Source organism: Morus notabilis, unplaced genomic scaffold (genome assembly GCF_000414095.1).
Source record: "Morus notabilis unplaced genomic scaffold, ASM41409v2 Scaffold827, whole genome shotgun sequence".
Lineage (NCBI taxonomy): Eukaryota > Viridiplantae > Streptophyta > Magnoliopsida > Rosales > Moraceae > Morus > Morus notabilis.
The window spans coordinates 245,977-258,624 of NW_010359381.1; the positions used below are offsets into that span (position 1 = coordinate 245,977).

General features: G+C 35.8%; 3 protein-coding genes across 4 annotated transcripts; 1 reads left to right on the forward strand and 2 right to left on the reverse strand.

Moving 5' to 3' along the window:
- Window positions 1-809: 809 nt before the first annotated feature.
- LOC21393723 (protein RMD5 homolog) lies at window positions 810-4,927 on the forward strand. Its single transcript, XM_010094241.2, has 3 exons — window positions 810-1,042; window positions 1,450-1,496; window positions 3,423-4,927. Exon 3 carries the CDS (start codon window positions 3,446-3,448, stop codon window positions 4,601-4,603), a length of 1,158 nt encoding a protein of 385 aa, XP_010092543.1. The 5' UTR covers window positions 810-1,042; window positions 1,450-1,496; window positions 3,423-3,445; the 3' UTR covers window positions 4,604-4,927.
- Window positions 4,928-5,722: 795 nt separating this feature from the next.
- Window positions 5,723-6,477, reverse strand: LOC21393724. Its single transcript, XM_010094242.2, has one exon. The coding sequence runs from the start codon at window positions 6,352-6,354 to the stop codon at window positions 5,869-5,871; it is 486 nt and encodes a 161-aa protein (XP_010092544.2). The 5' UTR covers window positions 6,355-6,477; the 3' UTR covers window positions 5,723-5,868.
- A 2,179-nt stretch (window positions 6,478-8,656) lies between these two features.
- On the reverse strand, window positions 8,657-11,808 carry LOC21393725 (protein trichome birefringence-like 12). 2 transcript variants are annotated; one of them, XR_002901833.1, is made up of 5 exons: window positions 11,115-11,808; window positions 10,226-10,363; window positions 9,345-9,594; window positions 8,843-9,183; window positions 8,657-8,730 (listed from the first exon to the last, which is right to left on the reverse strand). XR_002901833.1 is itself a non-coding variant. In XM_010094243.2 (4 exons), the coding sequence occupies exons 1-4, from the start codon at window positions 11,735-11,737 to the stop codon at window positions 8,905-8,907; spliced, it is 1,290 nt and encodes a 429-aa protein (XP_010092545.2). In that variant the 5' UTR covers window positions 11,738-11,808; the 3' UTR covers window positions 8,657-8,904. The 2 variants fall into 2 exon arrangements, 1 of the variants encoding a protein (XP_010092545.2); XM_010094243.2 differs by having other exon boundaries at window positions 8,657-9,183.
- Window positions 11,809-12,648: the final 840 nt, after the last annotated feature.

Genomic DNA, 12,648 nt, shown 5'->3' on the forward strand with positions numbered 1-12,648 from the left:
GGGGGGGGGGGGAGGATGAGAGGGAGAGGGGGAGAGAGGGAGAGAGAGAGAGAGAGAGAGAGAGAGAGAGAGTTTTTTTTAGTTTGTTATATTTTTTTAAATCTAATGTGTCAAAATTATAATCACTTAAGAGACGTTTGGTTCATGGATTAGAATCATGATATTATAATTATTTTTGATTTATGTGTATTTTTTATAAGAGAAAATACTGTAACAAACCATGAATCATGATTCAAATTAGGGTACGAATCCCCTTACCAAACGTCACATTAATTAAATAAATAGTTTAAAATTATTTAAAATGTTTAATTTTATAAAAGAAATTACATTACATTACTGTGCACAACCAAACACTATAAAATAATATTCTTAAAAATCTGACAAAAGATTTAGACGCATAAACAAACATGATAATGCAAGTTTTCAGAGAATCATATTACCCACCATCACTTTTTCAAGTATTTAATTCATGTTGATTACTGTATACCAAACGCCCCCTTAATATTTAGCCAATCATAACGCCTCAATTGGTGACACGGCAAATCATTGGACACACCGCAGCCAACCTAAGTCCCTAACCGCACTGAAAATCTTTAGCCTTTTTTTTTTTTTTGCTGCCTTTTTTGCTGAATTGAAAATCTTTGGCTTGTAATATGGTCATGGAATCCAAAAGGATAAAAACGGCATAAGAAAAAAAGAGAGGGTAACTCGAGTAAAAGCACATGAAAATTCACACGTGTGCAACCAAGGATTTCTGATCTCTTCCTCACAAAAACTCGCACGCTTTGCCATCTTCGCCCCCTCGGCTCTCCGCTCCTCTGCCAACGCGCCTCCATTTCTCCCATTCCAAATTCCATTTTTCCCAATTCCTCTCTTTCTTTCTTCTTTGTTTTTTTTCATCTCAACTCCGTTGAATTCTTCTGCCAGTTTTGTTTAATTCTCGTAGTTTTTGATGTTACGATCGCGAACTGCGTCTGATTCTCAAGAAAACAGAGGAATTCCGAGCTGTGCCGAGCTTTCTTCGCCACATAGTTGATTCAAGGTTTGTTGATCGAACCAAAGATTTTTATTTTATTTCCCTTTCTTTTTATTTCTTTTCTGTTGCGTTATTGGTCAAACCGAGGCTATTATGAGTTCGGATTTCGAATTGGTATTAGGTAGTTGGATTTCGGAGTAAAGATTTTTCTTTACTTGGGCTACAAAATGTATAAATTTCAATAATTCTTCTGTTCTTCATTTCTTTCGATTATGTTTGAAGTAGACAAATTCAAAAGTAGCGAAATTCGGTTTGCACTTTTGCCAATTGCTCCTGTCAATTCGGTTTTGGCATTCTTGAATTTTATTTTATTCTATTTTTCTTTGGTGATATGAATAGTTTACAAAATTCCCTTATCTCTTTCTTTTAGGACTTTATAGTTCTTTTAACTCTTTTCTTTTGGTTCATTTCAGGAAATAGTTTGTTGGACACAGGGTATTGTGAGTGAGGGCCAAGAAAGGTATCCCTTCTCTCTTTATTGAAGTTTCTGTTCTGGACCATTATTATATATAAAGAAGTACAGCATGACTATCTTTGTTTTGTTTTATTTTTTTTTTCTAATATTTATGTGCTGCTAGAGTGAAGTGAACTTTAGGGGGTATAATCAGAGCTGATTACTAATTTACTGCGCTATCTTCTAATAGTAGTAAATTTGGTATTTTTTTTAATAGCAGTAAAAGATCTTCCATCATTTTAAATTTTTTCAATCCTGAGTGTGTTTCACCTATGTTTTCCTGTGTAATTAGAGAAGCAAGAAATTTTGATGCTTCTTTTGTTTAAGGATGGAAAAGGACAGTCTTATGCCTGAACTCGGCTCGTGGGAAGCCTTGTTTAAGAATGTTTGCAATTCAGCATGAATAAGATGAAGCCTTATAACAAATTGAGTTTTATACTCTAAACAACTTATTTGCAATTATTATTAAACCGGATTTGTTCTCAAATTTTTGTATTTTGCCATTGTTTGTAAAAGACTGCGAATGAAAACTGGGCATTTCGCAAACTTGACAGCGTGGCATCCAAGTAAACTAACATTGATAGTCACTTGAATTTTTAGTCCGTTATAGATCATAGCTGGTTTGTAATTTGTATTACAACTTCACCAAACGTCATTATAGCCTAGAGTTTTGAGGGTTTGCTGCGCTGCAGCTTATACTTTTGAAGCATTAAACAAGTTGTATATATGTTATGTCCAGAAGAAAATGATTGCCCTCTGTATTTTGAAGCACTAAGCACGTTTTATAGATTGTGGTACTAACACTAAAAGGTTAGTTGTGTGGTCAGGCCTGTAATTTGCTTCCACATTGACAAAGGTCAACTCCTCAAGATCACCTAATGTAGGACCAAGATAGATAAGGAAAGAGAGAAGAAAGTAGCGAAAAGAAGAGAGAAACAAACGGTGAATTTATGAAGAAGAGAGGACAATAGAGAGGAAATATATATGTATATTTAATAATAATCATCAAGGTCTAAAGTAAAAATACAGTTACTCGGTCTATTTATAGATGAATAAAACTTAATAATAAGATAAGCATAACCAAATAATAAAATGAACTTAAAGTAAATCCTAATACTTTATCAAAAAAAAAAAAAGAACTAATAGATAAACACATTTTTAATTTTAATGTTCATATATTTTTCCTTGTCGCTTCTTACCTGGTAAAGATCCACTGAGTTCCATGTTTCCCAAAGGTTATGGGTTTGGCGGCTTGTAGTTTTATACTTGAGCATGCCATTTTATTTTGGGAGATCAATAGGATATTAAGGGGAGGGGAAAAAAAAAAAAAAGTGAATCATGATGCTCAAGCTGTCTAGTTAATTAAGTTTAGTAGTTGATTGTACTTGATTCTTAACATCTGAGTGAGTTATTCTTATTCTATTATGATTGTGACGTACTTTTAGAAAATAAGAATTCCATTATTAACTGCTTCCATAGTGACATACAATTTCTTTTTCTGTTTACTCAAGGTTTGGATATCATAATTTGGAATAGAAGGTTTTTGAATCTACTTCCATGTAGCTTGACCCTGGTCTAGAAAATAAGTTTAGCTATAGGTAAAAATTGATCCTTGGTAATGCTCCACTCCAACTTTAGTACGAACTTCTGTCCTAGTACATTATTCCTACTATTCTTAATTTAATTCATTATATATAGCTGATGCTCATAACCTTGGGCCATAAGATTATCCCTTTTTCTCCAAATTCCCTCGTTCATTAGGTCCTTTTTACTTTTTTTTTTTTTCTAAATGTTCAGTGATTGGCCTTTTACATATGATATCTTGTGTTTTGGAATGTTTAATCTTCTAAATGGTTCTCAATTTAGAATGCATAAGTCGCCTGCTGTTTGCTGCTTCGGGATCATAATATTTTCGCAATCACTTTGTTGCAGGAGCTAATTGTTCAATTTGAAAAATGGAGCTAAATACAGTCAAAGATGCCTTTGATCGTGTTGTTAAGAAGCAAAAGCTATCATCTTCACGATCTCATGAAGTAATTGATCAAGTTGGCCATGAAATTGAACAGGCAATCGCACAAATTCTGTCACCTCATGACCCCACCTCCCCTGTTGATCAGAAGTCCATTCTTTCAGAGCTTAAACACAGACTCAATGCAATTGCTCCACTGCAACAGTTGGAAGGTTCACAGAAGGAACTAAACGTAAACCTCAGCAAATACGCTAAACTCCTTGAGAAAACCTTCAATCCCGATGTATCCAAAGCATACAGCAATGTTGACTTTGACCACCATATTGTTAATAAAATCATTGCAAACCATTTTTACCAGCAAGGCTGGTTTGATCTTGGAGATAGCATTATAAATGAGGCAGGAGTACCTGAGGCAGCCATTTTAAAATATCAGTTTTTGGAAATGCATCAGATAATCGAGGCCATGAAGGTTAGAAACCTTGAGCCTGCTCTGAGATGGGTATACGCTAACCGAGAAAAGCTCACGCAGAATGGCTCTGATCTTGAGCTTAAACTTCACAGTCTTCAGTACATGGAAATATTACAGAATGGAAGCCAAAGTGATGCACTTAACTATGCCAAAACCTACCTTGCTCCTTTTGCTTTCCTTTACAAGGATGATATCATGAAGCTTATGGGGTGCCTTGCGTTTCGGGGAAGGCTTGCCAACTCTCCATATTCAGAGTTAAGGTCACCAACCCATTGGGAGAAATCGACCGAGGAGGTTATCCATCAGTTCTGCAGTCTTCTCGGGCAGTCCTCCAACAGCCCGTTAGGCGTGGCAATAGCCGCTGGATTTGAAGGGTTGCCTACTCTGTTGAAGCTGGCAAACGTAATGGCTGCTAAGAAGCAAGATTGGCATGCAATGAGGCAGTTACCAGTACCAGTTGAATTGGGCAAGGAATTTCAGTTCCATTCAACATTTGTTTGTCCCGTGAGCAGAGAGCAAAGCAGTGATGAGAATCCTCCGATGTTGATGCCATGCTTACATGTGCTCTGCAAGCAGTCCATCATGAAGCTGTCAAAGAGCAGCACAAGAACATTTAAATGTCCTTATTGTCCGGCAGAGGCTTCAGTTGCTCAGTGCAGGCAGATATATTTCTGAAAGTTTATGAATCTCTCTTTCTTACAAGTCGAAATCATCTGTATCAATGATATTGGTGCATTTCATCTATTGTGGTTGTACATAAGAATTCTTTCTAAATTTATGTTCTGATTTTAAAATGATCATACAATTGAAAATATTGTATATCGACTTGCCTATGCTACCAAGGTCAAGAGAGCCTTCAACTATCCGGGTGAAATTCAACAAAGAAACTGCAGTTGCCTCCTTAATTTCAGCTTATTCATTTTCCCATTATCTGGTTAGGTAGGAAGCAAAATTGTAGTAAATGGTCCTTTTTTTTTTGTCTTGCTTTGTTTTACTAAATGGCCATCTTTACTGTTAGTGAAGCAAATATTTAGATGTAATTTTATGAGATTTATCATTAGTAAATATCAAATTTATTATTTTTCTTTTTTTAAGTAGCGCTTCAAAGTTCAGCCTTTTCCCGAAATCACATTGAATATATTTTTCTTCTGTACGGTTTAGACAAAAAAAAAAAAAATGGGACCAGCTCCATTGTATAAAAAGTTAGAAACAATATTAGGCCTAATTTATTTTACTAATTTAAGGTTTTAATTTTAAATTTTTATAGTTAAAATTTTTTTTAAAATGTTACATTTAATTTAATTTTTTCTGTTATAATTAAAATTTTTTAAAAATGTCACATCTTAATTCAAATTAAAATAGATTGTTTGTACCATTGGTTCTTGAATCGTTGACGTTGTCTAACTTTGTTCCTTGAATTTTTTTGTTGTTGACAGATTACTCCGCGAACTTTGATCTTTTATCAGTTTTCCAGACATTCAAATTGATTAGGCATGTTCTTTTGTCCAAAAAATTCAAAAAAAAATAACTCAAGTTTTAATTTTATTCAAGTTCACGTTTTTTTAAATTTCAACTTTATTTAACTTTATTCAACTTTATTCAAGTTACAACTTCAACTTAAGTTGTAACTCAAATTCAACTCAAAAATTACACTCAAATTACACTTTAGAACAACCCTTCAAATTTTTAAAACGTAATAGAGATGATCATATCGTATCCAAGTAACAGAAATCCTTAAAAAATAGTTATATTAAATACTAATATTCGAAACAATTTCAGATGAATGGGAGAAACGCTATTTCCATATTATCTTCCATAACATGATTATTATTGTATTAAAAAAAAAATTTACACCATGCGTGAAACCATATCCACATGACAAAATTAAACAAAGGTAATAGTAGCAAAGTTGCCAAAAACAAAGGTAATCAAGAGGGCAATCATTTGTTTTGCGAAAAACCCATGATTTTCTTGAGACTCGGAAACAATGATGAATGAGAAACCTCGGAAGAATCATTTTCTTGTTGTCGTTGCAAATGTTGTTGAATCAATTCCTTGACAGACCTGGCAGACAAAGGATGAAAATTGACACCCCAATCCGAAACAAAGCCTTCAACCAAAACCCACTTTTCCTCATCTTCCATTTTCTTCCACTTGTTCTTGACCTCCTCGGCCTCCATGGAAAGGTAATTGCAAAGCTCTCTGAAGAGAAGATCTCTGCTCTTCTCCATTGCCTCGTTTCTCTCGACCAAAAGGGTGTTCATTTTCGCCACTTCTTTCGCCAATTTCGACGCCAGATCTGCGTCCGAGCATTTGATTTTGGTTTTGCTTCTTTTGCCAATTAGATTGTATATGTAATTACGGGTGTTGAGTTTTTGAGGTTCAAGTGTTGGAAATTTTGGAGAGAGGGGGATTATCAGAGACATTTTTAGGGTTTTAGTTACGGAGCTGGTGGATGCTTTCGAGTCTGTTGATTGGATTGGTAAATTTCTTCAAGGGATGAAAATTGGAATGCTGGGAAGGAAAGGAATTTTTGTTTTTGTTTTCGTGCCGACTGGAAACGACAATATTTTTGGAGAAACGACGTGGCATTTTTTTTTAAGAGCTCAAAGTGTTGGAACTTTGGGCCGGCGGGCCGGCCCGAGGTCTGAATTTTTCAGGTTCGGCGGGGCCCAAATGCCGGCCCGTCTAATTTTATTTTTTGGACTCGGGCTTAGGCAACTCAAAAATAGACAACTCGCCGGAGTCCGCTGTCGTGTCATCACTGTCAACTGCCGTCCGCCATAATTTTTTTGAATTTTTTCGGTCAGGCCCGATTTGCCCGAATTGCCTAAAGCCCGAGCCCGACCAACGGATATAATTTTGACCGTTAGTGCCCAACCCAACCCGAAGCCCGACCCCAATGACTATTTTTTTGACCGTTGCCTAATTTTCTGCCCGAGCCTGCCCGAACTCGACCTGCTGGAAAAAAAAATAACCGTTGGATCCGAATTTAGGGAAAAATTTTAATTTTTTACCCCAAAAATTTCTCTATAAATACCACTCACACATTTTCCTCACTCAAACTCTCTCAATCCCTCTCCATTTCTTCAATCTCTCAATTTCTCTCAATCTCTCAAATCTCTCTCATAATTTTTTCTAAAGCTATCACAATATCCTAAAGTTCTCTCTCTCAAATCGCTCTTATTTTTTTATAATGGATTCTTTTGGTTATAGTGGTATTCCCGTTGATGCCTAACACAATGTGAAAGAAGGGTAATTTCCCACTAATGAATTTATTACGCAGGAAAGTACTAATCCGAGCCCTGGTAGACGCATTGGAGGTCGTGGTCGCAATGGTGGTGGGCGTGGGGAAGCGGCGAGTGCAAGTGCTACTGCGTCTACAAGTGTTGCAACCTCCAGGAAGAAATGCAAGCGCACCTCGACAGTTTGGGATCACTTCGACAGAATTGAGGAGATCGACAATGAAAGTAACACTAAACATAATTTGTTAAACCCTAAACTGTTAATTTATTAACATATACAAAATTAATTTATTAAATTGTGTTAATAATGTGTGTTGAATGTTGATTTTAGTTTTTATATAATTTTAACACAAAATAACTTAATAATTATAAAAATTAAAAAATATATTTTTTTGGGCATTTCAGGCGGGCTCGGGCTACCCGACCGGGCTCGAGCAGCCAAAGCTAGGCCCACAACCCGTCCACGGGCCTTCTCGGGCTCGGGCGGGCGGCCTAAAAATTTTGAGTGGGTCAGGTCGGGCATCGGGCACAAAATCAGTATTTTCAGACGGTCGCGGACGGCCCGTCTAAAATTTCAGCATTGACTGCTTGGGAACGACAAGTTACCAACAAAAAAAGGGAAACGACTGAACGACAGTAAATTTTGGTTTTTGGGAGAATAAACAAACAAAAGAGGTTCATGTCTTTAAAACCGTTGGTTCTTGAGTTCTAAAAAAAAAAAAAAACAGGATTAGTGTTTTTCTTCTAGAAGATCTGTCTTCATGAATAGAAAATCACCAATTTTAACGACGAGAAAGACCATTCTTTTGAAGATATTTAAAGATCATATTGCAATCTGCATCTTTTTTTTAGGAGAAAATAAAATTTATGAACTGAATCAGTAGAAATAGTAAAAGCTAAATTAGCAAGAATGAAGAAAGTGAGCTACTAAGTTCCTATCACGAGAATTGTAGCAAAAAATACCAGTTTGTGTTTGTGAAAGATAACCCTTAATATCATTAATGATATTCGATTCCGGGCTCCGGCTTGATGACCGTTGGATAGCTCGAAGCACTTAAAAAAAAAAAAAAAAAAAAAAACCTGTAGGAAAAAGCTATGTGATCATTGATTAATAGGATAGAAGTTGCTGTCGAGTATTAGGGAATGATGCCTTAGGCAGCCGCTCAGAATGATACTATAAACAATCATTTTAATACACATTGTTAAAAAAAATTTTAAAAAAATACAAAGGAGTGCGTTTAAAAGAGTAGCTTCTAAGTTCTACATGCTAAGCAGCTAGCATTAGAGGATACAAAGAGTACTAACACCAAAATAAAATAATGTAGAAGCCCACGCCATAATCATACGGGTCATCCAACAACTACCTTTTGCCTTCTCAAATCTCAATAATGATGAAAAAGAATAATTTAAAAAATAGAAGGTATCAAAATTGACCAATGGAAAAAGAAAAAAAAATCAAATAAAATGTTACTTGGTTGCTACACTTTTTTTTTTTTCCTCAATTCCTTGGATTCCAAGACAATTCAAATTTGCGGCTGTACTATTCCTCTCTGATCTCTACAAAGGAAGGAACAAGCTTCATCTGTCAGAAAGCTGTCCTAGTCTCTAGTTAAGCAGTTCATCTTGGCTAAGCTCCACAACTGGAAAGAATCTGCTCAAATCTGCTTACCTGCAACTGTGTAGGATATTCGACTTGAAATCTTATGTGGGATTTTTTCACTGTTCATCCATTCATGTCTCAAACCCAGTTCGGATAAGTTCTGATAAGATGTCAACCCATGTGTCCGGAACACCAGGTAAGCACCAATGCAGGCAGTCCTGGCCCCAGACTGCTACCGCATCTTTCTTTCCCAACCATATGGCTGGATGGGCATCTGCTCTGAATTCACTCAGATGAGTCACGTCAAGCAATTTGATTTCTGTGCCTTGCAGTGCATCTTGGATCAGAAGATTCAGAGTTCTTGCTTCTTTATTCACTCCATTGTTTCTAGGATCAAACCACAAGTCGAGCTGTCCAAATATCACGATCTAATTTTCTCAGGAAAAGAATCTTCCAAGAAAAATTAGGGGAAAACAACATTTGTTTCGAAAATAATCCAAGAAGTTTCAAGTTTGTGATACATAAATTGTGACAAATGCAAATTTAATAGGAGCTATCGTCAGAGTCAAACCTCAGGCTCCTCAAGAGGATTATTGAACATACAACTGCCATTTTGATTCCAGTCACCACCATAGAAATGCCTTGGAGATTGCAAGCGCCAGAACTTGAGTGTTTTTTGGGGCAAATCCTTTTGTATGTGTGAAACCATATTCTGAAGAACTAGTTTAAGTCCATCCAACATCTCAAGCGGAGGAATTATCGGTTGACCTGACTGATAGAAAACAAGGGGTGTCTCTTTTGGGAATTTATCAGAACCCCACCTAGTGAAGACAATTAATAAGTATTTCCAGGCTACTTTCCACAGACATTAATTGAAATAGAATCTGTCACGATAACCATGTTAAGGATGGTAGAAATAACTAGCACCATGTAGCAGGTTGCAATGATGCACTGAAATTTGGAAGTGCAGGAATGAAAACTCTTTGGTACTTTATTTAGTAGCTAACTAATGAAGAAAGGAGATTCATGGACAGCATAAGTGAAACGCAGCTATGTTTACTGATGCCAAAAAAGGGGAAAGAGTTTCTCCAAGAAATTATTAGAAACAGAAATGCAAGATATCAAAGATGGTAAGGAGCATGGTGCTAATGTATCAGCATTGATGAGAGAAAAAGAAATATACAAACATATTTGAGGTCCTGTAACTTCTCATACAAATGAGAAAACTAAAATGTCGCAGATATGCCTCCTCCACAAACACGTCCTTTACAAGGGTGGTCACAACAACATATTTGGCACTTGACATGCCAATATTGTCATAATGCCGTTAACCGAACTCTCCACCTTGAATCATTGCACATGCAATAACAAAACTTTGAAATATATAATGGAGAAAAAAAATTAGCTCGCCACCAACATCTTCTTTGAATTAGCAAAAGGAAAAGGAAGTACCAATGGCCAGTGTTGAAGACAAGGACGTCATAGAAATCAGCAACATGGGCCCAATCATCCACTGGGGTATCAACATCTACCCTGTAAATTCCTTTCAATCCATCTTGACTGAAATCTGAAGGTTGTTTTGGCTGCCACCTTGAGTTAATCAGTAATGAGCATGTGAGATTATCATGTGATGAACAAAACAAAGACAACAAGATCGTGAAAGAAAATTATCAATCCCACTAGAATCCAGGCAAAAGTGAGGGGAGACAAGAATAAACATCACTAATTACTTGAATCCAACTAATTAGAAAAAACAATTTAATATGCATAAATCACTAGAAATAATGCAATAAACAAGAACCCTTATGAGGACGGGTGACAAAATCACAAATCATAACACCCACCCGAAAAAGAAAAGGGGAAAAAAAAAAAGAAACCTCAACGGTTACACAACATAAAGATCGCAAAACAGACATAACAACTGTTTTCTTTCTAATTCAGTCCCTCATTAGTATGAAAACTATGACTAGGATTGCTGTCCCTTAACAGATACATATAAAATCACATGAAACATACACATTACATATTTTTCTCTTAAAAGTATGCAGTAGCTTAGAGAACATGGTGGTTACATACTGCACCCCATAATCCAGCTTTATTTCACTAATTTTGAGTAAATCCTAATTCCCAAAACAAAACAACCGAACATTCTAAAGCACAACAAAACAAATTTCAAGTCAGCCTTCCAACATTTATTTGCAATGCTAATACAGTTCTGTCTACTTCCTCAACATTTACACCACCTATCAAAATCAGTCACATTTAATTTCCAAGGCAAAAAACAATAAAACTTTTTCTATTATTGGCAAAGAGAAACAATGAAAAAAAAAGACGATCTTACTCATATTTGGCGAGCAAAACAGCCCGGTGATAAGCAACAGTGACATTAAACTTGGGAAAATAAGCACCTCTCCAAGCCCCTTTTTTCTTCCACTTCTTGGCACCCAAATCAACCACTCTAAGAACACACAAAAACGACACTAAAAAGTTCTCACTCAAAGAATCCCCGACAAACCCAATATTCCTATTTCTCATCAGATCCAGAAACCGAAACGGGTCGATCCTCGGCAAATCACACGTTTTAGGCATCCATTTCCAAGAATTGATGTTGCCCATGTTGTCCCTCTTGTTCCTCAGACAGTTCCAAGCGTTGCGGTGAAAAGGGCACGTCTCGTCGTAGATGGGTCTCCGAGCGGGATCGAAAACCCAATGGCCTTTATAGAAATTGCATGCATTTTTCAAAGATTTGGATTTGGATTTGGCGTTGGGTGAAGTGGGGATGTTTTTGAGAGGTTGAGTTGGAGAAGGAGGAGAATGGAAGGGAAGGAGAGAGGAGTAGAGAAAGATGAGAGAAAGGGTGACGAAGAGAAGCCATGGAAAGAACTGTGAGAGGAGTTTAGTTGGCATTTTCAAGGTTTTACATTTCTGGTGGAAAGAGAGGTCTCTTTTCTTGTTGAAGATCATGAAAATTATACAATAGTTTTGATCTCCTGCGAGATGAGGAAACGATCAAGCTAGGCGCTGTTGTTGTACAAAATGGGTAGGAAATGTTTTTATTCGATCTCTGGTTGTCCGATTTAAGTTTTATTATAATAAAAAAAATTTAAAAATAATTACATTTAATTTTTTTAATTTTTTATTATAATAAAAAATTTTCACATAAAATTACGTCTTAATTTAAATTAAAAATTTAAATTATCAAACTAAACACCATTCAATTTATTTGATAGGCATATTAAAAAGTGCAAATTACTCTAACAGTCCCTCAACTTTTTACTAATTGACATTTTAGTCTCCTTATTTTTTTAATTTTAACAAAATAATTCCTAAACTCTCAAATCTAAAGAATTCTTAACAGAAGAATATTGTGGTGTCTCCATCATGAAATCTTTCTAATGAAAAGACTAAAATACACTTTTTTTTTATATAAAAGTGAAAATTCATTGAAAAAGAAAAAAAAAGGGAGCAGAAGTTCCACCCAAATGACACAAAGAACTCTTTACGGATTGCACGTCGAAGTTAAGATTGACCCATGGAGGAGGGGGAGTCCAAATAGGTGAAAAACTATCAGAAGTTGCCAGAACAATATTCCCATATTCCAAAGCACAAAGAGAGACCCTCTTCAACAACTTTGGACCTACCTATAGATAACTGATAACTGCATTTTTCTCTGGCCAAATAAGCTTCCCACACATAAAAGCAAATACTTTAGCCCGTTTAGTTTATTGGTTTGAATTTTGCTAGTTTAAATTTTTTAATTTGAACAGAAAAATTCACACTGTATAATTTAAATTATAGTTTGAATTAACATTTAGATGTGTAGTTAAAGTTTTAATTTGAATAGGGAATAAAATTTGAATTTGTGTTTAGTATGT

Excerpts from the sequence above, each read along its gene's own strand:
- LOC21393723 (XM_010094241.2), top strand. The coding sequence starts at position 3,446 with ATGGAGCTAAATACAGTCAAAGATGCCTTTGATCGTGTTGTTAAGAAG.
- LOC21393724 (XM_010094242.2), bottom strand. The coding sequence starts at position 6,354 with ATGTCTCTGATAATCCCCCTCTCTCCAAAATTTCCAACACTTGAACCT.
- LOC21393725 (XM_010094243.2), bottom strand. The coding sequence starts at position 11,737 with ATGATCTTCAACAAGAAAAGAGACCTCTCTTTCCACCAGAAATGTAAA. Across the intron at positions 10,364-11,114 it reads GTTTTGCTCGCCAAATATGA|GTGGCAGCCAAAACAACCTT; the intron begins GTAAGATCGTCT and ends GATTAACTCAAG. Across the intron at positions 9,595-10,225 it reads GTCTTCAACACTGGCCATTG|GTGGGGTTCTGATAAATTCC; the intron begins GTACTTCCTTTT and ends TGTCTTCACTAG.